The sequence below is a fragment of the Sebastes fasciatus genome, chromosome 15 (assembly GCF_043250625.1).
Source record: "Sebastes fasciatus isolate fSebFas1 chromosome 15, fSebFas1.pri, whole genome shotgun sequence".
Lineage (NCBI taxonomy): Eukaryota > Metazoa > Chordata > Actinopteri > Perciformes > Sebastidae > Sebastes > Sebastes fasciatus.
The window spans coordinates 17159705-17185952 of record NC_133809.1 but is presented as its reverse complement, the minus strand read 5'-3'; the positions used below and the strand labels follow the sequence as shown (position 1 = coordinate 17185952).

The following is a 26248-nucleotide window of genomic DNA, read 5'->3' as shown; positions in this document are numbered from 1 at the left end:
GAAACCTCTGTCGGTTTGGAGGAGCTGCAGCAGTTATTTCTGCACAAACGTCCACTGTATATTCTCAGAGCTACGAAGTCTTGTGCAGTGTGTAGTGTGCGCGTATGCACGTGAGGTGAAGCGAGCTGAGTGAAGGCAGGCAGAGGAGCAGAGTACAGCAGAGACTCCGGACCTGGAGCTTCCGTGTAGTTTGTGTTGGAGTCCTGTCTGAACAGCGTAGCCACACGTGAGCACGCATATGCGAGCGCGCATGGGACACTGACCCGGGCGATTTATACGTGTAAGAAGTTACAAACAGTCCCTTTTAAAAAAATCATTAAAGTGGTGTTCATTTGTGAAGATTATCTTGCTGAACAAAACGTATAAGTATAAAAGTGTGTTTGCCACAGAGCTTATTTTCTGCAATAATCCAAAATCCAAGGCCTTCAAAAATACATCATCCCTGGAGCACTCTGTAGCCAATGTCTTTTTTAGTATAATGAACTTTTAAGTTGTTTTAATTCTGTAATTAAAAACATTTTTTTCCATATTTTGTGGTATTGTTTCCTGAACAGTTCAAGTTAATGGGAGTGTAAAATGATGCATGTGGCAGCAGCAGTGATGGAGACTGTTCAGTCCCACCACCAGGGGGCGATGCAGACACTATTCCTCACTGCATCGCGGTTTCATCCACGCGTTGATCTCGTAGCCTCCATGGATGTAGTTGGATAGCAATAGCTGGTAGGAGAGACACACGGCAGAGTGTAAACGCCTGCAACATGAAGAAAGTGTTCACTGCAGAACAGATTTCGGATTGGTTCACCTCGGGGACGACGTTTGCTAACATTAAACTCACAGAGGAAGTGGTTGAGAGAAAGTTGGATGAAGCTCCGTCGAGAGAGAGCAGGTGAGTCAAAGTTAACTTAGCTTAATGCTGGATAGCCTCATGGTAGCCAGCACACCTTGAACCACCAGGTCCAATAACGATAGCGACAGTTACTGACTGATTCAAGGCTACCTCTATTCCAGGGGTCAGCAACCTTTACTATCAAAAGAGACATTTTAGGCAAAACAAATAAATAAAAAATCTGTCTGAAGTGTAAAACATTTGAGCATTGTGATGAAGGTAACACAGTTTATAGTCTCAGTATATAAGTCTAATGCAGTGAGGGCCAAAGAGATGTACTACGGAGTGTTAGGGCCACATTGAGGGAAAAACATCTGAGATTTACAGAATAAAGTCATAACTTAACGAGAAAAAGTCATAATTTTACGAGAAAAAAAGAATAACACGTAAAATTACTACTTTATAATATGATGACTTTATTATAATACTACATTTTTTTCTCATAAACTTCTAACTTTATTCTCATAAATGTATTACTTTATTCTCGTAATATTAGGACTTTATTCTCAATTTATTTTTTTTCCTCAATGTGGCCCCACTACTCCGTCGTACCATAGACCTACAACAATGATAAATACAATTGAAAATGCCGCTCTCCAGTGGCTCCCTGTGGATTTAAAAAAAAAAAAATTGTGGAAATGAATAACATTTTTTTTGTTTACATTTTCATTTTTATTTATCATTGTAGGTCTATGGTACGACGGAGTATTAGGGACACATTGAGGAAAAAAATTAATCTGACATTTAGAGAAGTCATATAACGGGAAAAATAAAGTCACAAGTTTATGAGAAAAAAAGTTGTAATATGAGAATAAAGTCACAAGTTTGAGAGAAAAAGTTGTAATATGAGAATAGTCACAAGTTTATGAGAAAAAAAGTTGTCATATGAGAATAAAGTCACAAGTTTATGAGAAAAAAAGTTGTAATATGAGAATAAAGTCACAAGTTTATGAGAAAAAAGTTGTATTATGAGAATAAAGTCACAAGTTTATGAGAAAAAAAGTTGTAATATGAGAATAAAGTCACAAGTTTGAGAGAAAAAGTTGTAATATGAGAATAGTCACAAGTTTATGAGAAAAAAAGTTGTCATATGAGAATAAAGTCACAAGTTTATGAGAAAAAAAGTTGTAATATGAGAATAAAGTCACAAGTTTATGAGAAAAAAAGTTGTAATATGAAAATAAAGTCACAAGTTTATGAGAAAAAAGTTGTATTATGAGAATAAAGTCACAAGTTTATGAGAAAAAAAGGTGTAATATGAGAATAAAGTCACAAATTTATGAGAAAAAAAGTTGTCATATGAGAATAAAGTCACAAGTTTATGAGAAAAAAATTGTATTATGAGAATAAAGTCACAAGTTTATGAGAAAAAAAGTTGTAATATGAAAATAAAGTCGCAAGTTTATGAGAAAAAAAGTTGTCATATGAGAATAAAGTCACAAGTTTATGAGAAAAAAATTGTATTATGAGAATAAAGTCACAAGTTTATGAGAAAAAAAGTTGTAATATGAGATAAAGTCAATATTATAATAATTTATTATTTATTATAATTTTACGAGTTATTTTCCTTTTTTTCTCGTAAAGTTATGACTTTTTTCTCGTAATATTATGACTTTATTCTGTAAATCTCAGATATTTTTTCCCTCAATGTGGCCCTAATACTCCGTCGTACATTTGTACATTACACTTATATACTATACTTAGACTATAAACTGTGTTACATCACAATGCTCAAATGTTTTGCGGCTCCAGAGAAATTTTTAATTTTTTTATTTTGCCTAAAATGTCTCTTTTGACAGTAAAGGTTGCTGACCCCTGGTCTAGAGTAAGCCACTAACACTGAAATAATGCACAAAACGCGAGTTAATTTAGCTAAATATTTGAGGATGGCAGTCTATGTAGTTTTAGCTAACATTTAGTAAGTGTCAGTTAACGTTTCATAACTGCAGAAGGCTGTATTGGTCCGTCAGCAAACTAACTGGTATTATTGAGATGTCTTTACCCTTCCAGCATTTTATATGAATGCCACTAGCTTTATTTATATAATGGCAGAAATAAAAATATAATAAGGTGTCACAGTAATAGTAGAAAGCTGATATTTTATAAACCAAAAAAACTGACTAAAAGTGTAATTGAGGTTTCCAAAATCATTTGGGTATACTTTGTTCTATATTACACCTTCTCACATTTTTTTTATTGTTATATTTTGATACTGCCCACAATCTAGAAACTGTAATATAATAATAATATTAATATTGCTTAAAGGTCTCATATTATAAAAAAAAGTGAGATTTTCATGTTTTTTTATGATAAAGCAGGCTTAAGTCCTATATAAATACTGTGAAAGTATCGAAACACTCAATCCACAGAGAAATACACACACAGCCCGTATTCAGAAACTCTGCATTTGAAACAAGCTGTCAGGATTTCTGCCCATTCGTGATGTCACAAATATACAATATTTAGATCCTTGACACCATTCTAACCGTAAACATTCTAAATGTGTCCCAGTTTATTTCCTGGTTGCAGTGTATGTGAATGTCATCAGCTGACAGGAAGTACACATGGACCCAAGCTGTTGCCTAGCAACGCAATTCTGTTGCAATTATGTCAAAATGCGTTAAAACGGAGCGTTTCAGACAGAGGGTAAATACAGGCATATTCAGGCAGACAGTATGAGGAAAATAAAGTTTTTTTTTGGGTTAATTAACAAGTTAGGAGACAACAAAAAAATCCACTACACAATTAATGTTATAATCTCTGCTTTTTTTTATTGTTAAATACTTGATAGTTTTACCTCTTTAGGGCTCTAAAACCTGTTAAGATGAAACAGTCTGAGAAGGGAACATCACTCTTTGGTTGAACTGTTCGAAACTCATTGACATTTTCGCTAGTAGACGTTGCTTCACTTTAAAGACTCACAAGCCACAAAGGCTGGGACCAGTGTTGGAAATTAACTTTTTGCTGGTGGTTTCCAAAATCTAGCCACTCAATAGATTACCATTGTTTTTAGGCTGGTGAGTGAAGTAAGTCTAGCAGCCACTTGCATATTTTACCAGCATTTGGCTGGTATCTGGTGGCTGGTGCTAATTTCCGACCCTGGCTGGGACCCATTGGTCCAGGTCGTCACGCATGTCTTCACATCCTGTGTCCTTATGACATCACCCCCACCATCTGACAATACACCTTTGAAATACATGCCCAAATGTCAGTCTATCAAGTAGGGATTAAAAAGAGCAGGTAACAAACTAGTTATTGCAATGAAACATTGTCCGCCTAGCCTAATGTCGTCTTCACAATTTTGGTCACAAGCTATGATATCTGCAACTAATACAAATAATGGATTTTTTGCATCTTGTCTCCGTGCTGTGGATGTGATAACTGTTTTTCCACGGCAGTGTGTCCTCTCACAGTGTAGTGCTGTACGTCCCCGAGGGCCTGAGAGGAACTGGATAGTAATACGGAAGGTCCCACTCCCTGTTGGAACCTGCGAACGAACCTGAGTGCCGCATGACCCGATCCACATATCCAGATATTGTTGGGATCTCCTCCCTTGGGTGGTCTCCACAGTTGGGGACGGTGGGTGTGACAAAGCCCTGCTTCATTATGTAGCGGCTGGTCCAAGCCTCCATTGGTCGGAGCTGCGCTGGCTGCACTGAGAAGTCGTCCTCTTCATCATATTCCCTTTGGTTCAAGAAGTCCCTCAGCACCTGCTTGAAGACAGACGCCAGCTCCCAGGGCCTTATGTTGTTAGTGGCAAGCACCTCACGAAACCTGTGGAAGGATGCAAACAATAGAGTTAATTAGTAGCAAGGATTTGCATCAGCACAGTGTTCCACATTTTCTATAAGAGCTTTCTAATATTGTATAATTCAACCATGAGTCTCTCGTAGTTACAAGAATGACATATCTAGGACAATAGCACAGCTTTTTGGAAATGGTACGACGATTATAACACATTCTCACTAAATATGTTGTTCTCTGGTTAATGTGGTTATGTAAGCACACAGTAGTGACCCAGTAGTGAGTTTAATGGGAAATGAATAAGTAGGTCACAGTGCTCAACCATGTAGAGCAACGTTTTTTATATCATTATGGCTAACATAGAGATGAGGAGTGGAAACCCCCGGCAGTCTGGCTTCACTCAGCCTTACAGGGCATCCTTCACCTTCACATGTTAACACCCTACATCGCCTGCCTCTGTGACAGTAACACATAATGGCTTTCTTGGCAGCTTGCCCTGCCTCCCGTTCCCTTTGGGTCTTCTCTGCTTTGCCTGCTGTCAGGCCTTGTGTTGATGCAGTAGCAGCTAGCCACTGCTGACAGCATACTAATGTGAGGACGGAGCATGGCATGGCCGCTACCAAACACCTCGAGAGCACGGTGGCAGCGTGGATAGGTGGAATCTGGGCACACAGGAACTCCAGCTGGTGTAGCTCCGATGTGGGGATGAGGGTCCGTAACCTGGGGTACTTCTGAAACCAATGGAGACCCAGGGCGCTGTGGGCCAGCCTGTGCTCCCGCTCCAGTTCCCTCGCCAGCCGCTCATGTTCCTCCACATGCCACAAGAGCTCTCTGATCAAAATGCGACTCGGTACGACCCCCGAGGTCTTTAGAATTGACGCTTCATCCTGAGCCTGCACTCTTGTTTCATGGGACCATTTCATCCAGCTGAACAGGGGCATGGCAGTCGCAGCAGACAGTCCTGAAACACTGAACAAAACAATAATTATTTGTTATTCTGGACCATGAAGTCATGAATTCCCCACAGCATTGTTTCAACACATTTGAATATGATGGAAAATCTGTTGTTTCAAATTCAAACCAAATGCTAATTTCGCATTCGACCATGCGGCGAAAGGCAGGTACAGCAAAAACCAAATCCAAATTAATATTTTCCTGCTCCTGATGATGAGAGAAAATAAATGAATGTATCCAACCCTTATTTCTGACAAAATCTTGCACTTTTATTGACATTTTTAGCTTTATGGACCACAATGTATGAATATCGCAACCTCAATTCTCTGAGTAAGGACATGTTGATTCTCATTTGGTCCATAACTGTGTGCCTCATTATTAATCGAATTTTAAAGTTGACAGTGAAAGATGATCACCCCGTAACCAAGCCTTGAGCTTTGGTCCCTGCCTAATGGGAGCACTGATTGCTTTCAGTTCAAGTCAAACTCGGTAAAGGACGATGTCCCAGGTGTGTGTATTTGGCTTTTTTTTTTTTTTTACCAGACTGATGGATCTAACACAGCTTCCACCTGGGATTCAGATAGATTACACCGCCTGCAGGGTCAGAGGTCAGCCTCACCGAACACAAACCGTATGTGTGACTTCACACATGGTAAGGTTGCAAAACGGAGCTTTTCAGGTATCTGATTTGATTCCAGTAGTTAAACAGCTGTCAGTCTTCCAGCATGTGCAGGAAGGAATTATCACACTAACATATGGCTGAAAATTGAAAGGAAAGTGTACTTACAGGTGAAAACTGCACCGCTGACGCTTTTGTGAGATATTCAGAAATTGGGCAAAGATGAGCTTTTCACAGAGCGCAGCCTCCAGCTCCTTGTCTCCATGGGTCAGTCCATGTGAACTTCATTCCTTCACTAGCTGTCGTCTACGTCCCATGGTGTCAAATGCGAAGTCAAAGGAGCACATCGCTTGTGTGTCGGCAGCAATCCTCCACCGTCCTTGTTGTTGGAAGCGTTTTTCCTCTTTGTTGTTGTAGTTATTGTCCCTATCGTCCCTCCCACTGCTCCTGTCATGCAGACTTTTTCCAGGAGAGTTAGTCACACACTGCTAACTGTCTAAGAGCTGTCACCTCTCCTCTCCTTTCACCCCACTCTCCTCTGTGCAGTGTGCAGCTTTGTTGTAAGGTCAGCTGCTTTGTAGCTTGCAAATATGTGCATTGGAGAGAAAGGAAGAGGGCGAGAGTGCATGTGTGTGCACAAGCCGTGGGTGTGTTATATTTGAGCTCCTCTTAGTACTGTCAGGGTTTGTGCCTGCTGTTGCGATAAAATTCCTCCCCCCCCACTAGAAGAGAGCGATAGGAAGAGACAACTGGCAATGCTCTCCAGGCTACAGCGCCGGGGGCCTGGTCCAGCCGACCAGAGGGAAAGACACAAATGAGCAAAGTTACAAATGGCACCAAGTGATGAAATGGGCAGAGCTGCTAGTATTTTCACCCACTGTGAACTTACATTTTAAGTTTACTTTCAATGATGACCTCAGTGCTATTCAGCTTAGAATTAGTGCTATTATAAGTGATTATAAAAACATCTTCATTTCTGAAAATTGCCGTTTTCTCGTGTCTGTATGTTGAATATTATGAAATACAGCAGTACCCAGCATTAGCCTCAACGAGATGACAGCTGACAAATTCTAGCATATTCAGAGCGCTACACGTTATTACGTTCTGACATAAAACTCAGCACCACAGTTTCTGCATGGATCTAAAATTGAATCTGAAAATGAATTAATTAAAGCTCAGCCTCTTAACTTTAGCAGGTCCTTAGTAGTACATATAACCACATTTTTATTTGGTAATTGCATGTTTCTTACTACGGCTGCAACTAACGATTATTTTCATTGTTGATTAATCTGTCGATTGCTTTCTCGACTAATCGATACGTTTTTTTGGTCTATAAAATGCCAGAAAATGGTGAAAAATGTTGATGAATGTTTCCCAAACAAAGCCCAAGATGACGTCCTCAAATGTCTTGTTTTGTCCACAACTCAAAGATATTCAGTTTACTGTCATAGAGGAGTAATGAAACCAGAAAATATTCACATTTAAGAAGCTGGAATCAGAGAATCATGACTTTTTGTTGTCTTGAGTTACTCAAACTGACTAATCGATTATCAAAATAGTTGGTGATTAATTTAATAGCTGACAATTAATCGATTAATCATTGCAGCTCTATTTCTTACCACGATGCTCTTTGGGACTTTGGTAGTTATGCTTTCTGAGATGAGACTAGCAGGTGTAAGCCGTTCTGAATTCTTCACCTGTTCATTGCTGTGAACAGTTTTTGAAGAATGACTTGTTGTCTATCACATATGAGTACAGAGAAGGAAAGTAAATAGATTGCTGTATGGTCTTTGAAATTACTCTGTGTTTTTGTAATGTGAGGGGGAACTGGGGCAAAAAGACTGAAATTCATTGGTTAATAGAGCTTAAAAATGTATAAACTGCTTAAAATTGTTTTTATTTAATTTCAGCCCGTCAGAGGTTCCTGATGAGGGCTCACCGAAAAATGTGCACTGTGAACGAGGGCAGTTTAAAAAACCAGAACATGCTAGGAGTGAGTACTAAACTTTTGTGTTAGCTTTTTCTTATCCCACACCATACTCACTTACATTGTTAGACATACAGGAACCTGCCTTCTGCCCTAAACTGTTTAAACCTGTTTCTTGTGCATTCAACTCTGTGTCCTTAGGCACTGCTCCTCCTACACTTGCCAGCTACGAGTACCCCAGCTTGCCCATAACCAAAAACAGAGAGAAGGTAAAATAAAAGTACCATCCATTCATCACATTCCTCCAACCCCACAGCCTGATGGTCTGAAAGTACACTCTCATGCTCCTGTTCCTCTTTTGGTCGTGTTAGGAGTTTTTACTGAAATGACCATCGTGTCCTCGGGACATTGGTGCACTTAAGCTTTTACTGTTTGCTTAAGATGAACTCCATGTCATTTTAACTTTAAATTCACTGGTCTAAATGTTTCTGTTGTCTAATAAAGTGTGGTGTGTGTAAATGTTAGGAGCTCATGCTGTCATTTAAGCTGCACTTTCTTAATGCAGATTACAAAGTGTGGACAAATCAGCTTAGCACACCCATCTGCTCTACAATTTATTTTTGAATGCATTTTATTTCAGTGATATAGTACAAATGGAGTTTCTATTTTTGTTAACTCTGTGTCTCTTTTAACTGTGCACATGTGTCTGCTTGTGTTTTATTTGTGTGTGTGTGTGTGTGTGTGCCTGCTTCCAGCTGATTTCCCTCGTAGAAAACAACTCTGTAGTGATCATTCGAGGAGCCACAGGCAGTGGCAAGACCACCCAGATGCCACAATACATTCTGGACCACTACAATGAGAAAAATTCCTCGTGCAACATTGTGGTCACCCAGCCACGCAAAATTGGGGCCTCCAGTGTTGCCCGATGGGTTGCCACACAGCGGAAGTGTACCCTGGGTAGTCTGGTGGGATATCAGGTTAGTGCATTTAGACAGAATCTGATTTATGTACACTGCACATAGCAGATATATACGTGAGTGATCCTGTACATACTGTACGCTCCTACCCACATTTTTCTTTTAGTTTTTTAATTAAAAAAGGGGAGAAACACCTACACAAAAAGCAGTGTTTGTATGCATGTGTTAACAAGCTATTGTGTTTGCATCGTTGTCTGGCTGTGTTGTACAGAGCTCTGAAACAGCATTTCTAATAATAACTGTTGTCTCCTCCGCTCGGTGTAGACCTCTGGAGTTAAGGATGATGTCACTGACAGTGGGAGCAATGATAAACAGTGTTAGTAAGAGATATATTGCTCATGTTATGCAGCATAACCTGAACACTATGTACTTTATTCGCGTACCTTAAAGGTGCTTTTTGATTTCTGTCTTTAGCCCTTCTGAAATATATCTTATTTGCTGTAAGAAGGGAGCTCTTTCCTTGTTGGAAAGTTCTTTTATGCTCAGAGTTCAGTCGGCGAACCAAAAAACAATTTCCCTGAGGTCGGACACCGGGTAGCAATGGATTTTATTTCCGGTCACTGGTAATTTCTTCAAGACCAACCAGAAATAGTCATGTTCGCGTTGCAGATATTAGTTTTTAAGACACTGGAGAAAGTTGAGGCCTAAAACTGCTGTAGAGGAAGCATACTGGGGCCTCTCCTGTTCCCTTTCAAAAGCATTAGAGTAAAACTTTATTGACAGGAACTAACAGGAAGGAATGACTTGATTTGTTATTAGAAAATATATAACTAAAGATTTAATCAGTGTGCAGTGCATTAGCATTGTACAAAAACACCAGAACACGATGGTAAGGTACTGCACTAAGCTGTTGTTTTCAGATGATAGATGAAAGTCATAGATTGTGATCCTCTTGTTGAGTAAAACAACAACAAACGGACGTTCTCCACAAATGGATTTTAGTTCCTGTCAAGCAGGTGCCTTTCGTCCGAAGTCCCCCGTGAGAGTGCCAAAAAGACATGATAAAATAAAAGTATGCGCGGTGTTGTCCAGATTTATCAATACAACTTCGCATATTTGTAATTTCAGGTTGGACTGGAGAAGATGGCTACTGAGCACACCCGGCTCATCTACATGACTACAGGAGTGCTGCTGCAAAAACTGGTTTCAGCCAAGTGCCTCACAGAGTACTCCCACATTTTCTTAGATGAGGTGCATAAACACGATCTGTTGCCCTAAAAATGTTTTCTGTTTTTTTTTGTAATTTTTGATTAATGTTAAAAATGCAGTTCCCTCATGTTACAACATGTTTAATTCAAGTTTATCTTCTTATGTAGTTGTATTAAGTTTCATCAGTATTATGCTGCTGCTGGGCACAATTTCAGTTCAGTTTCAGGTTTCATTTAGTCCTATGATTTAACTAGTGATACTTGACAATTTGGTCCAAGCCATTTAACTACTCTGCCTTTGCTCAAGGTTCATGAACGCACTGAGGAGATGGACTTTCTCCTGCTGGTTTTGAGAAAACTTCTTCATTCCAACTCATGTTATGTCAAGGTAATTGCAAAATCAAGTCCTTCTTCTGTCCTCCTTTTACATCAGTTGAACTCTCAGTCATAGGACCCGTGTTTTTTTCTTTTTTCAGATCATCCTTATGTCCGCCACCATTAACTGCAAACAGTTTGCTGAGTACTTCGGCACCCCAATTCGTGGCAAAATGAACCCGGCCTACGTGTTTGAAGTGGAGGGGACACCCTATGCCATTGAGGAGTTTTATCTGGATGACCTCCAAAAACTGTTTCCGTACAGGGTAAGAAGATGGTAAATGTTTGCTGATGCTACTGATCTCTGTACTGAAACCAAATGGATAATGTTTGAATTTGATGTGTCTTTATCAGGTTGAGTCACCTCATCTTGATGACCCTCACATTTCAGTGGAGATGTACAATCTTGCCATCAGTCTCATCCAGAGCTTCGATGAGATGGAGGGCAAAGATCCCAGGTGAGGCCTTAGTATTTTAGCACACTTGACTGCTTTAAGAAATGGGCAGACAAATAAAGTAATGATCATGCGTGTTTGTGTTTGAGTTTGAGCAGCAAAACAGAGAAAAAAGGTGGCTTGACTTCATCCGAGCGGGGCAGCGTTCTGGTTTTCCTTCCTGGTTTACACGAGATAAGCTACATGCACGAGGCTTTATCCAAGCTGGTCCACAAAAGGTGAGCTTTTGAGTCTCTTTGTTGTTTCTCTGTAGCTAATACCTATTGTCTTTGTCTGTTTTGCTGGCTTCCTTATGAGACAAGACAGTTCTTTGTGTCAGTAATAATGATCAGAATTGGTGTCTCAGCCGCCCAGCTATGACCACTGTATGCTGCACAATATGCTGGTGCAATCTGGACTAAATGGAAACACTTGGAATTAATGCAATTCAAATTACCAGCACAGCCTATATAAGGTAATTACCAACATCAGGATTCTTATCTGGATAAAGCAAACCAATGGATCAAGGGAGCCCTTAGCGTATGGTTTAAGACCTGCAAAAGGTTTCACCTTGAGAAGCATGCGAAAATACTGAAATGGGTGGCATTCGACCCGGAGTTTAAACCTTACAGTCTAGATATGCGGTTTAGGCTGTAAGCATATACTGTAATGGTGTAACAGCTTACTGTACTATAACTAATGGTAGCAGCTTGGAGTCTATTAGCCACCTTTTAAATGCTTACAATCTTGGAAAAAAAGATTTCTTCAGATACCTCCAGAGATTACTTTAAGAAAGAAATCAAACAGGATAGTGAACCTAACTTGGTTAATATATTCACTGATGCATATAAGACTAAAGATAACAAACATCTTGTATCACAAATATATAATGGATTACCATAAGCGGTTTCCACTGTAAAAAGAAAGTTTCAAAAAAGAATTGCCGTCTCTAAAATTCATACTGTGTTACTTTTGACTTGTGATGAATGTTAACCTCTACCATCACGATGAATGTGCTGCTATTGTTCAGATTGCAGGTTTATCCTCTCCACTCCTCTGTGACTCTGGAGGAGCAGAATGGTGTGTTTCTGCTCCCCGTCCCTGGATACAGGAAGGTAAAAAAAACATTTATTTCATTCTATCTCACGTGTGTTCTTAGTACCTGCCGTACCGATGATCTCCGCATCTTTACAGGTCATCCTTTCCACCAACATCGCTGAGAGTTCGGTGACTGTTCCAGACGTCAAATATGGTGAGGTATTTTTTTCCTCAGCTTGGTTTTATCTATTAGCTTAGTATTTGTTTTGCAATGAAGTATTGTAAAATGTTAATTGGTATTGGTGCATTATTTTGTCATCACAGTGATTGATTTCTGCCTGGCCCGTCACTTGGTCTGCGATCAGGATACCAACTATCAGTCTCTGCGTCTCACTTGGGCATCCAAAACCAACTGCAACCAGCGTCGAGGTGCAATATTTGCAGCACAGAACTTTACCTCAGAAGTGTAAGCATCTGTTCACTTCTGTCCTTTTACACTTCTTTCCTCTCTCTGTCAGGCAGGGCAGGTCGAGTGTCTAAGGGCTACTGTTACCGTCTCGTTACCAAGGAGTTCTGGAGGAATGACATCCCAGACTACATGATCCCTGAGATGCTGGTAAGAGAACGTGCACGTGACCAGAGATTTTTCTTTACATTTTTCTAACGTTGCTTTGACCCTAATTAGACAATCTATGCCATATTGTTTGCCTTTCTCTCAGCTCGCCCCGTTGACCACCATCATGCTGAAGGTGAAGCTGCTGGACATGGGAGATCCCCGCTCCATCCTTTCCACAGCCCTCTCACCCCCCAACCTTGGTGACATAGTGAGGACAGTGCTCCAACTCAAAGAAGTAAATAAGTGCAGATTGGTGATTCTTCTCTGAGTCTTTATTCACACTAATACTCTGTACACACAAGCGTTTTAGAATTAATCTCCGTGCATACTAACTCGCCTGTAACGTAATGACGGCTGATGTAGTTTGTTTTTCTTCCGGAAAAATGTCAGGTGATAGGGGCATGAAGAATCAGGGAAGGATACGTTGTGACTGATAAGACACAATCAAGAAGCGAACGTGGGTGTCATCGTTTTCAAAGGTTTACGTTTCTGCCCGTCCAGACTAAAACATCTCAGTTTTAGGGGTTCTAAAACGCTGGAGTAGTGTGGACATTAGGCATAAATGTAATGCGTTTTAAAACGAAAACGTATAAGTGTGGATGTAGCCCGAGAGAGCCATTAATGTCTAGTCAAGTACGGATGAATGTGTGGCTGTAATGATGTATTTGGGCAGGCAGCTGACTACCCAGCTCTGTCACAGGGCATTAGAGCAGGAGTTCTCTGACAGGAGCTTTGCGTCAGCCAGTGTTGCATAAATCTGTTAAGGTGAGGGTAATGAAGGGCAGTGATGTGTCATTATATGTCAGGACAATGTGGTCAAAGTGAAAAACACAGCATCAAACAGAATAAAATAGTAAAGCCAGGAAATGTGAATACATAAAACAGACAACAAGGGATGAATAAATGGATAAAATGTGTTTTAATAACAAAAGTTATTATTTTTAAGAGGTCATTTTAAAAGATGTTGCTGAATCTGAATCCAGCCTGATATTCTCAGACAAGGAGTTCCATTGCTGAGAAGAGGCATAAGCAAGAATCCAGCCAGCTTTAGTCCCGGCACAGCTGCACGATCTCTGTCTGAGGATCTCAGGCTAGTCTCTGGCTCATAGGCAACCAGCAATTCAGCAATGTACAACCATAAACATAATAAGTCAATTTTCCAATGAATTCTAAAACGAACAGGTAAATCAAGGAAAAAAGTAAGTAAGTAAGTATCAGCCTTTTTCATGTGTAATTCCTTAACTATTAAAAGTCAAACTGTAGTTCTGAGGGTTTTAGGAGTTTAATGGTGGTATAAATAAAGCCTGTTGTCTTGATACTAGCTGGATGTTTCATTTTACAGATGGGCGCACTATCTGCGAAAGGCGATGGCAAGGGTCACAATGACGATGGCGAACTAACGTTCCTGGGCCGAGTGCTGGCCCACTTGCCCGTGGACCTGAACCTGGGGAAGATGATTGTCCTGGGCCACATCTTTGGCTGCCTGGATGAGTGCCTCATCGTAGGTCAGTCTGTCATTATGCTACTGGAATGGACCTCAGTTACTGCATATGCACGTGTTTACAGCTGTAGAGAAATCAATCTGTCATGACTGCGCTCTTGGTGTGTGTTTGTATACATACAACATAAATAATGACCTAATGTTGTTTGAATAATGACTGATGACTTCTCTTCTCCTCAGCTGCCTCGCACTCTCTGAAGAGTTTCTTTGCCATCCCATCCATGCAGCAGCTCGCCGGCCACAGGTGAGTCACATTCAGCTGCTGCACTGATTCACAGACTGCCAGGCTGTCAGTGTAGATAATTTTTATGTCTCATTAAAGTGGCACAAGATATTTGGGACATTATATTGTCATGTAACTAAGGGCGCTTTCACAAGCCAACAGTTAGTCTGTTTTAATCAAACTCTGGTTTGGTTCAACCCCTGGTGCGGTTGGTTTGGACAGCTGTGAATGCAGTAATCGTAATCTAGTGCAGACCAAAACAACCGGTCTGAGACCGCTCGCGAGAGCCAGTAGCTTTCCAAGCAAACCAAAATGCAGACTGCCTGTGCGGGCATTTGTTGTGATGGACACAGGTTAACGACAGGTTAATATGAGAGGGAGAGGACTGACCTGGACTTCTGCAGAAGTCCGATGTTTGCTTGACATCTGTGCCGAAGAGAACATCCAGAATATGCTAAATAAAGTCCACAGGAATAGAGATGTTTATAAAGTCATTCGAGATAAATGGGAGGAGAAGGGATTCGTGCTCACAGTCGATCAGCGCCGAGTCAAAGTGACAGCAATATATCAAAGTCTGTGATTCCCTGCAGGGGCAGCTCTTGAAACAAAAAAGATAAATTCAGTCCCTCGTACACGCCCCTCAGCTAATTATTCTTTTATTTGGTACGCTTTAATCTGTGCACTGTGAAACCGAACCAGACTAAATAGAAAACAAACCAAAAGTATCAATTTCACTGTGATTCGGACTAGTCAAATGGACTTTGGCTTGAAAAAGTGCCCCAACTCCATGTAGTTCAGACCTATCTATTGACTATTGACTCTCCTTTACAGCCGAAATACCATCACAGCATTTTGTTGCTAATGAGATGCCTTACAGTAGAAAACGGATGCTGACAGTCCAAACACGATGCCATCTCTGTGGACATACAAAACATTAAAAAGAACAGAAAGTGTGTGGTCATTAAAACATCTCTTTAAAGTCTCTGTCATAGCATATCCAGCCTTCCATGCGCTTTTCTCCTTAGATATTTGTATGTTTCAGAGCACAAACCTGCGACATCAGACTACTTGCAGGCCAGAAACGGATATTAGTTCTGTGTATTGTATCTTTTTTCTTTGTGCACTGAATAATATTTGTTATTCCAGGAGCAAGTTGGCCTTTGCCCGTGGCACACCAAGTGATTCCATAGGTTTTGTCAATGCCTTCAAGGTAATGTGTTTGTTGGCAGGTCAGCAGTGAGTTGTGGTGTTCAATGGATTTACATATTTGCCTGATGGCTGTTGTTTTTAAAACGCTTCCCCATTGTCTCTAACTGTCAGGCATGGCACTCATCCAAAAAGAAAGGACAGCTGAGACACCCAAAGGTGAACAAAACAGCAACCAAACATGAATTCACTGAAACAACACACACACACACTTATAAGAAGATACTGATTTTCTTTTTTAAATGTTGAAAATAAGAATAGTCTACTACTGTTGTTGCACAGAGCCACCTCTTGACACTGCAGTTATGCATCTTAAATAATTTTAAAGATTGGCATTGACATATACAAAATTGCTCTGTCCTATTGGTAATGAATTAACATGGCATTTAGCACGCTTTAGCTTACAGAGGGCAGTTGTCAAGGGGAAATAGATTAAGTGAGTATTGTCCCTACTTAGATGGTTTATTCAATTTCACCTCAGTTGAATAAAAGTGTCTCTGCCTGTGTTAAACATTTAAAGTATACACTAAAGCTTTTTATTTGGCCATTAAGAATCAGTGCTGCACTCTCTTCTCTTCTGTATTTTTTTCTTGAAGTGTACGTTTTCTTTGCCTTTGCTGCTTTCCCCTCTTAGGACGAGCTGGACTGGGGGAAAGAGAACTTCATCCAGATCAAGAGGATCAGGGAGGTACAGAGATGAAGCAGAGAGCTGAGTCACATGAGTTCATCAAGTCACGTTACAGGATGTCTTCGTCATCACCCATCCTAGTCTGACAGTGGAAAAACAGGCATTAATCCTGTCTGTAGTTTTGTGTTACCGAGGATGAAACTTGCTTCTGTTGAGTAACAGTCTTGGTTTTTGAGAGGCTTTACTGAAGTTGGCACAGTCAGACTGTAAATATGTAATCTGTGTAACGTTGTCAGTTTTCAGTAGCAGAGGAGGAGGTAGGTATTATTGACAAAGTTTAAACTTTGTCTTTAAGTTCCATGACAGATTTTAGCAAGTTAATGATTACAATGACAATTGACCGTTAAACATGTCAAATTCCAGTCTGAATGAGCTAATAGTTTGAAATTGAGCTGTAAAACATTGAGGCTCAGACATCCTCAGAAGTAAACTCACTGTCCAGGTTGCAGAGCTGTATGAGGACCTGAAGAAGCGTGTGTCCCAGTTCAACATGCATGTGCCGGAGAGCACTCAACCTTTGGATTACACCAGCACACACAGGCAGAAGTTCATTCTTCAGGTTAGAGTCGGTGCTGCACATCGTATAAGTGAAGCTATACAGGGTACACTTCAGATCCAGTCATCACTAAAAAAATATTCAGCTACTGAAAATACACATTGCACCTCTCTCTGTGTTAGGTGGTCATTGCTGGTGCCAACTACCCCAACTACTTTATCCAGGGAGAAATAGATGAAGACCTGGCCTCCAGAGGGTTGAGTGGCTTCAACCCCAGAACAACAGTGATGGTATGACCCATACTAGCGTTGAGAGTAGGGATGCACTGATACCGATATTGGATATCTCTGGATCGGGTATCTCGCCCTGGTTCCCTCGACAAAAAGCAGATTATTGCAGAAAATAAGATCTGTGGCAAACAAACATTTATGATACTTACACATTTTGTTCAAAAAGATAATCTCCACAAATGAACACCGCTTTTATGATTTTTGAAGCATAAATGATATTGCCAGAAGTAAAAAGCTAACGTTAGGCTATAGACGAACTACACCACGGTCGCATGAGTGCGAGTAAACACAACGAGGCTGTAAAGGATCACGTTTAGTAGTCTCATTAACCACTTGTTAGCAACCGCCTTTTTAAAGACACGTAAAAGCTTCAAAATTCATTCAACTCATTTCTGGGTTTTAGGACTCATTCCTGCACCGCTCTATTGGGCTAAAATCATGATATCATTTTTATTGACTGACACTTTTTTGGTGTGTAATGACCATCAAACCCATTACGGGCTTAGTATGGCTATAGTCTTTAAGCCTTAGGAGGTAGCGATATTGTAAAATAACATCAGACCATGTGTTGTTCTCAGGTGAGGAACCTCCCTCCGTACCCTTTCCTGTATTACAAGCAGCTGCAGTCCCTGTTCCGCCTGTGTGGACAGGTCAAAGCCATTTCCTTTGAGTGCTCCAGGTAGTGTAAGCCACTGTAGCAGATCATCATCTTTCTGCTCTAACCATTTTATTTAAAGAAACCGGCAATGTGCATACTCATGATTGTGTGACTGTGTTTGTGTGTGTTTTTCTCAGAGCATATGTGGAGTTCTACAGGACATCCCAAGACTCGGGGGTGCAGCCTGAGGTGTCTCTTGCCCTCCTCCTGTCACAGCAGAGTCCTCCCATGGAGCTGTCCGTCTTCCCCATCGAACAAATAGAGATCTGTTCTGGGGGTAGAAACATAAGTCACATGAAATATGCACGGTACGGCACTATTCACACATTATGGAAACCTTCTTTCTGTATGCGAGTGAGTGAAATCAGTTGCAGCATGAATTAAAGAAATATCTTACATTTGCTCAGTGATGTCATAAGAGCACAAATGTATGACTGTGTCTGACTTTTGGGGGCTGAAAAGTCCCATACTCGACTGTCTTTTTGGAAAGGTGACCACAGGCTGCATTGGTCAGCGCCCTTCCACTGAGCCTTAATATAATCTGACATCCTCACACTCTGCATGACTCCAGCTATCACTTGGACTCAGAGAGGGGAGGTTTTAGGCAGAGCCAGCATCAGCTTCTTCCTACCTCCCTCTAGGAGGGAGATGGGGTGACTTTGCACATTATTTGCTATCTAACAATAGTACAACTCACAGAATATTCTTACTTATTACTTTCCATTCAGATAGAGAGAGAGAGAAATAGATTTTATATTGTGATTCTTATTTGGCATTGTTTTTTTAAATGCTCTACCCAAACCAAATAAACTGGATTCAAGCCCCCATATTGACAAGCATCCACCCTGCTGAAGTACTCCTATCTGTGAACAACACACAGAGGCTCTGTCCCAATACTGATACTTGCAGCCTTGTCTTATAAACAATGCTTTGAAAATCATCACCCCACCAGTTGAGAAGTGTAAAAGTATTTTTGGTTCATTATGAAATTGTAGGGGACTGCATTTGACCACATTTGTCTATGTTAATATGGTCGAAATCATCACTGAAACTCAGGCCAATGGATTTTCTGATTGCCAGTCTTTATGAAGAAATATGAAGAAAACAGAACGAAGAGTCGAGTCTTCGTATTCAACAGTCAAATCTGAGTTAAATAAAAAAAATTTTGATTCGGTTACAGCCCTAAAAATCATTGCATCGATCGCTGTGATCAGTAGTAAACTCTGAATACACTTTAATATTTGCAAGTTGGTTTAGGATATGAACAGCTGCCAAGCAAGTCTGTTAACTATTAACTGCTGATAATGTGATGATATGAAAGACAACCTCAAAACAGCACTAAATACAGTTAATAACATAACTTTAAAGTCCTTTAAAGTTCTCTATGTGCTGTTGCTGTGCAGGGTGAATGTGGACTTCCAGAGCCAGTCTGTCTGCCCGGTGGGAGTGGTGAGCGGGGGCATCGACCCAGACAAGCTACCCCCTAACCCCTTGTTCGTGGTCAACATCACAGAGGTCAGTCTTTTACATTTAACTTGGTCAAACAGAGGTCAATTTCAAAAGCCCATATGTTGGGTTTTTGACTAAATGTCTGAATCCTGAATGGATGTATCCTCTCTTAACTCTGATCTCTGCTTCAGGTGGTGGAGGTGGGTAACTTCTGGGGCTTCCAGGCAGATGAAGCCAGCCTGGAGAAGCAGTGCAACCTGACAGCAGAGATAAACTCGCGTACGCTGCACCCTGTAACTGTGTCGCTCTACCCCAACCTGCTGTGTCTGGCTCCTTACTCTGAGATCAATGAGCAGAACAAGTACTACCGCGCCAAGATCCTGCACATGCGTGGCAATACAGTGGAGGTGAGTATCGCTCACACGCTGCAGCTCTCCGGTCAAGATGTAGTGCCCCCACCTCTGTGCCACCAAATACAGACTTTAAATGGCCTGCTTGGCTATAATAGACCAATTTGTTTCTGAAATGATATGTTAATAAGGTGGATAATTATTTACTCTTTGTAATCTGACATGCAGAGTGTTGACATGGTGGTGCAACTGATTAAGTTGTGACGTTAACACTTTTATTCCATGAATGTATTGCACAGGTTGCACCAAGTAGTCTGTAGTTATTTAGCTTTCAAGCTTTTAAGGCCACTGCGATCCAGCCAGATGCCAGGAAAAGAAAACATCTACCAAAGACCTGAATTATTGAAAGAAAAGCAGAGAGCAGAGGGAAGGAGAAAATAAATTTAAATATATTTATAAAGTCTGCAAAAATGTAAGCGTCACTGGCCAGGACTAGCAGAGGTTAGGTCATGTGTCTGTATTTTGTATGAGACAAGCCAGTAACTCTCAAAGGCATACCGAAGGGGTAGTAGTCTCCAGGTATTCAGGCTCATAACTTTGGAGACTGACCTCGGTGTTGACCTCTGAATGTAGGGAAATCATTCTTAACAGCAGTATGTGATAGCAGTTGCTGTTGTTATTGATGTACCAAAGTGCAGGATATGTTGTTGTCCTGCAGGTGTTCTTCTTGGACTTTGGCAACACAGTGGTTGTTGCCTGCAGCAGCCTCCGGGAGCTCCCGTCTGACCTCCTGTCTCACCCATTCCAGGTAGCAACACTATGAGTGGTCAGAGAGTAATTGCACACTTATCTGTTAACCTGTGAACTAACAGTAACACACACACACACACACACACACACACACACACTCTGCTCATGGTCTCAGGCTCAGGAGTTTCAAGTTACTGGAATGCATCCTTCAGCTCAGTCCATCATCCTGGGCAACCAGTGGAGCAGCCGAGCCCGCGACCGGTTCATCACACTGGTGAAGGGCCGTTCGCTCATTGTGTCGCTGTACTCCATCCTCCACGGCGTCATTCGTGTGCAGCTGCTCATCAACACAGAGACAACAAACACCAGCGTGGTAGACATCTTGGTGGAAGAAGAACACGCTGTGAAGGCCGAAGAGAGCTTCGATTCCAAGGTGACGCACCAGTTCGGAGCTCAGGTTGTCCCACATGAAATGTAGTAGGCAGTGTGCAATATAGAAATAAATCAATCATAACATGCCCCTAACTTAAAGCGATGCTTCACCCAAATATATCCTGAATGACTTGCCCCCTGCAGGCTTAAAAGGGGCTCTTCAGAGAGAGCAGTGGCTGTGGTCAGCCTGGATTAACATCAGCTACAGTGTACTATAACGTTTCCATGACAAATAAACAGCATCACGGGTGGCACGGTGGTGTAGTGGTTAGAACTTCCGCCTCACAGCAAGAGGGTCTTCTGTGTGGAGTTTGCATGTTCTCCCCGTGTTAGCGTGGGTTTTCTCCGGGTTCTTCAGCTTCCTCCCACAGTCCAAAGACATGCAGGTTCATTGTTAACTCAAAATAGCCCGTAGGTGTGAATGTGAGCGTGAATGGTTGTCTGTCTCCTTTGATAGTCTGGCGACCTGTCCAGGGTGTACCCCGCCTTCGCTCAATGTCAGCTGGGATCGGCTCCAGCCCCCCAGCAACCCTGAACAGGATAAGCGGTTACAGATAATGGATGGATAAACAGCATCACAACATCCATAGAAACTCCCCTAACCAGACCTGCAGCATATTCTACTTAATCGCTGACAATCCAAATGATTTGTATGTCAAACCTATAGATTTGCCAGAATACAGCAAATGACGTGTGTGTTCTAACAGCATTGCACTGCTCACACAATGACGTTTCCAAATGTTCCCCTTTGTACTTGCAGTACTGATTTTTCCCAGCAGATGTTGTGGTTGGACGCTGAGAGCAGTATTGCTTCGGTGTCAATGAAAATAAAAGCATGAATCATGAAGTTGGTTTGGGTTTTTTGGCCCAAGCTGACTGTAAAACACAACAAGGAACCCTGATGTGTTGAGACGAGGCTTAACTGAATTTGAAAGAAAAATATCTCAACCGTGCTAGCCCAGATTCAGAGAGATCTTTACAGATGCTGTGTGCCCTTCTCGGTCTAGATGTCTCCTTTTGTGTGCTCCCACAGCAAAACCATGAGGCACTGATGTCCCTGTACAAGGACATGGAAAATGGTACATATGTCCCCAACGCTGCCAGCAGCTCCTGGAAAGATCGCAAGAAAGAGGAGAAGCAGCTCATTGACAACCTGCTCGCCCACTTTTCCAAGAGCCGCCAGTCCCAATTCAAGACAAAGGCAAGATACACTGCAGTTTAAAAAACAATATCACAAAGTGATTTACAAATCTAAAGGAAAACAGTAACGAGGATTAAAAACAGTTCTATGATTACAAGAAAAAGCCTTCAGATTAAAACGGGTTTTGTGGAGGGATTTAAAAATAGGACACAGACTTTGAGTGTCTGAGATGCTGATATTTTGGTACTGGGTGGATGACGGCATCGCCTCCGCACCGTCTGCTCTCAGTTTGTCCAGGAGATGGAGCCATTTCAATTCATGTGATGTGTTTATTCAGAGGCACACCCATTCTGTCTGACGAGCAGAACAATGACGACAGGGTGACTGTCAACAATAGCCGATGCATGAAGATGCATGAGTCATGTGATGTGTCTGACTGCAGCCTTCCCTCTACCACCACAGGTTCATCTGCATGGACCAAACAGTCCTCATAAGATAAACTTCCACAGCTTGAGCCACAAGACCTTCTACAAGTAAGCAATTACGCACACAACGACCAAATTGCAGGTTACGAATGCCCCCCCCCCCCCTCTTATCTGTGCTTATGTGTGTGTCCTCCTGCAGGACAGTGTGTATAGAGAGAAGCAGCATCAACTCCTTGGCCGTGAATGAAAACCCTCACTACAAACATCAGAGGATGCTGGTGGCTGGAGCGGTGTCAGTCAACTCCACAGGTACCAGATCTCCTCATAAATGCAAACTCAGGGGTGTGCATTTACAGCTTAAAGCTCCACTAGTCAAGATATTAACAATGGATCAAATTACAATATGTAATATGAGAGCCGTTGCTTGAAGTGACAAACACACAAACTATCAACCAACATCAGCCGTCCCTCTCAGCTCTGCAGAGCTTTTTAAAGCCAATAATACATTCTTTGTGTCCGCGTTGGTCTGTATGGCATAAATGTCCTCATCCGCCCATGTCGACGAGGGTCCACGCCTATATGGACCTTATTTATTATATTATTTAATTTTATTGAATTATTAATTTAATTAATTTAATCAATCTTGTCCTTTCCTTTGGTGTCATGGTTTGGAAACTTCTCTTTAAAGAACAGAAATTCTCTGAATCAGATGGTGAAATGGTCTAGTAGGCTGATTGGTAAGTCACAGCTTAACGCAGGGTCCCTGTACACCAGACGGTTACAGCTGATAAACCGGCTCCATTTTAAATGAGGACTCCCACCCTCTGCATAGAATTTCAGCTTCTTCCTTCTTGGCGGAGGTTTAGTGTCTCAAGGTGTAGAACAAAGCTTTATAAAAAAAGCTTTGTTCCAGCAGCCGTCACTCAGATGAACAAGTTGTAACAACGCTGTACAGACGCTATAGAAGCAACGCTTGCTTATTTATTTATTCATATTTATTCATTGTATTTTAGTGGTTTTAGTGTTCAGTGGAGCCTTGAGTATTTTTATCATGTTTGTGAAATGTGTGTGTCACGATGGATACCTTGTCTTTTTACTGCAAACCAAATCTACCTATGGACACAAATAAAGGAACCTGAACCTGAATCCAGTTTCGTCCCACACTCACCCGCACACATTGGATGCTTGTTTTCAAGAGAGGTTGTACGAGGAGATCCACCATTACCTACATTTATATAATTCGTCTTATAGAAGGAATACAAAGACAGACAAATGGCGTTGAACTTTTGGTGCATTAACTGCTTCCAACTGGAATAGAGTGTGGATCAGGAAATGTGCATGCGTGGAACGTCAGTCCGATGCGGACCCTCACTTGTAGTATGACTAGAAACACGTGCGCGGCCGGTACAAGTCTGCAGCTGCATGCGTAACGCGGAAAGTATGTCAGAGGCTTTAGTTTCTTTAAGCTCATTGTTTTGGTAGAAATTCCCATTAGAAGGCAGCTGTTTTTCTGTGATAACCCCACTGTACACTACCCGCCTAGCACCAAACAGACAAAGTTAGTGACGAGCCGGTGAACATAACGGATCATCTAGCAGGCTAAAGACACAGATATTTTTCTCAGTAGTTAGTAGGAATATTGGACATACATTGATCAGGTGGCCAGAAACACAACTTCAAATGAATGCTAATATTGCTCTGTGTCTGCTGAACATGAAAACATGCACTTTTTTCTGTGGTTCCCAAACCTTTAATGCATGCCCTTTTGTAGATAAAGAAACATCCAGGCCAGTGAAGAACCATGCAGTTTTTAGAAAACACATTTATCAGACCAACTTTATAAGTCTGCGAAATGTTAAGACTGTATTTTTTCTTCTCTTTCTAAATGTCAAAATCAACTATTGCAGCTGTAAGCGTGTGGTTGTGTTTCAGGGACACGTATTCTACTGAAAGATACCTCCATCATGCCAGACATCCCCGGACTGCCTGCACTCCTAACCATGCTCTTCACCCCCATCATGGAGTTACGGTGAGTCAGACACACAGACTTATCACTGCTCACCTTAAAGGCAGCATAATCCAAATACCCATGTTAATATTTCCCCACATTTCTTTGTAGCAATAATGAAGAGAGGACCTGCTACACCGGCGCCCTCTGTGGCCTGGGCTTTAACAGTCAGACACAGGAGGGCGTCCTACCTGAGCACGACATCGAACTCACCTTCGACGTCAGATTTGATGTTGAAGACGTCACTGAGGTAACAGCTGTCACCAGAGAGACCTCTGTGTTGTGACTGACAGCAGGAGTAGGCAGGAATACAGATCGGTTTCTGACTGATCCTTTGTCAGTCATTGGTTGGTGTTTGACGAGTGATTTGTAGCACGTCTCCTCAAGAGTTTACCTATTTTCAACTCATTTCACTTCATGCTCTGTGACAAAAAAACACAGTTGGGCTGTAGCACTTCCTTTTCCCTGAAGAACGATAGTAATACATGGAGTTAAAATGTGTTTCTCCAAAGTATTACCAAGATGGAGCAATATTTTATCAATTGCTTTATGGAATTTACTCTTTTTTGAGTTAAACTTTCTTCATGGAATCTAAATAATATTGCTCAGTATGTTTTTATTATTATTCTCAGTATGGTGACAGCTAATAATACATATCTAAACTAAAACTAGTATAATGGCAGTAATATGATGATGGCACTGGTGTGCTAATGATTGACAGCACTAGGCCTTGTTTCTGTTATATATTACTATTCTATAATACTTTAATGTCAATATTACATGACGTAGCATTCTGACTTTTTCCAGATAAATGCTTTGCGAGTGGCTATAAACCGTCTGGTGTGTGAAGGGCCCAGTGGCACGATGCATCTGGGGCCCGACAGGATCAGCCACCTGCAGGAGGACTGCCGGGACCGCCTCATAAGGTCACACACATGCACCCACAGAAATCAGTATATAGGTTAGACGTTCGATCAGTGTGTATGCAGTTGTTGATCCGTTTATAACATATACTGCAGGCTGTCCACCAAGTCACCGCCGAGGGAAGCTGTCAATCAAGTGTACTACGAGAAACCCGATAAGTGGAACCAGGTACGGTACATGAAAGAGCTCCTGCATCGATTATTTAATACTTTTTGTTAGGGCTGTCAAAGTTAACACGATAATAACACATTAACGCAAATTCGTTTTTACGCCACTAATTTCTTTAAAACTTGTGATATTGATATTTCGGAGGTTGTAGCGGGCTCAGTTTTAAAGCTAGGCGAAGATACTGGCATCATATGAAACTAGAAAACCTAAATAATCCATCGGTACCAACCAAGTCATACTAGCTTGTCGGGAACGAGGCTAAATAACGATTAAATATTTTAATTGAGTGATAGCCCAACTTTTTATTTGATTATTAGCCCTGTCACATGCTGTTTTGTGAGCACATTTTAGCGATGCTTGTTTTAAAGTGTTGGTGTATTGAACATGCAGGTGGATCCTGCTCTGAAGATGGATATTGTCGAGCCTGGGAGAGGAAAGAGCAGAGGCGTTCTCTTCGAGCTGCATCCCGTCACTCTCCTCAACAGCTAAAAAGTCACTGTACTTCTTGCATTTCTGTTGAAATGGAACTGATTCTAATGTTGTTTTATACGCAGTTTCCTGGAATATTTTATTTATTTACGTTCAGAGGAGTATATTTTTTTAAAGTTCAAATAGAGCTGGAGCTTTCAGCAGCACAGCAAAATCCTCAATCTTTTCTTTGTTGTTTGCAGCTACCACTGGAGTAGTAGTTCTTCCCTGTTTAAACAAGTGACTGCTGATGAGAAATGTAAAAGTTAATTGATAAGAATCATCCTGTACAGCTCTTTGTAACAGCGCTTCAGCAGTGGGTCATTAAAAATAGTTGTTTGCAACAGATGAGG

At 41.3% G+C, this 26248-nt stretch overlaps 2 protein-coding genes across 3 annotated transcripts; one reads left to right on the top strand and one right to left on the bottom strand.

The window, feature by feature from the left end:
- Nucleotides 1-633: 633 nt before the first annotated feature.
- tdrd9 (tudor domain containing 9) lies at nt 634-26243 on the top strand. 2 transcript variants are annotated; one of them, XM_074660774.1, is made up of 35 exons: nt 634-886; nt 8114-8196; nt 8332-8399; nt 8886-9107; nt 10176-10298; nt 10563-10643; nt 10732-10896; nt 10985-11088; nt 11184-11303; nt 12095-12179; nt 12259-12316; nt 12427-12531; nt 12621-12718; nt 12822-12953; nt 14061-14223; nt 14400-14463; nt 15589-15652; nt 15763-15807; nt 16283-16336; nt 16779-16895; nt 17015-17122; nt 17701-17801; nt 17918-18088; nt 19184-19295; nt 19421-19636; nt 20298-20387; nt 20505-20762; nt 21795-21962; nt 22365-22435; nt 22527-22636; nt 24260-24356; nt 24447-24585; nt 25143-25261; nt 25355-25427; nt 25818-26243. In XM_074660774.1, the coding sequence occupies exons 1-35, from the start codon at nt 759-761 to the stop codon at nt 25914-25916; spliced, it is 4011 nt and encodes a 1336-aa protein (XP_074516875.1). In that variant the 5' UTR covers nt 634-758; the 3' UTR covers nt 25917-26243. The 2 variants fall into 2 exon arrangements, with proteins under 2 accessions (XP_074516875.1, XP_074516874.1); XM_074660773.1 differs by having other exon boundaries at nt 635-886; nt 11175-11303.
- On the bottom strand, nt 3591-6847 carry rd3l (RD3 like). Its single transcript, XM_074660782.1, has 3 exons — nt 6372-6847; nt 5258-5599; nt 3591-4660 (listed from the first exon to the last, which is right to left on the bottom strand). The coding sequence occupies exons 2-3, from the start codon at nt 5569-5571 to the stop codon at nt 4294-4296; spliced, it is 681 nt and encodes a 226-aa protein (XP_074516883.1). The 5' UTR covers nt 5572-5599; nt 6372-6847; the 3' UTR covers nt 3591-4293.
- Nucleotides 26244-26248: the final 5 nt, after the last annotated feature.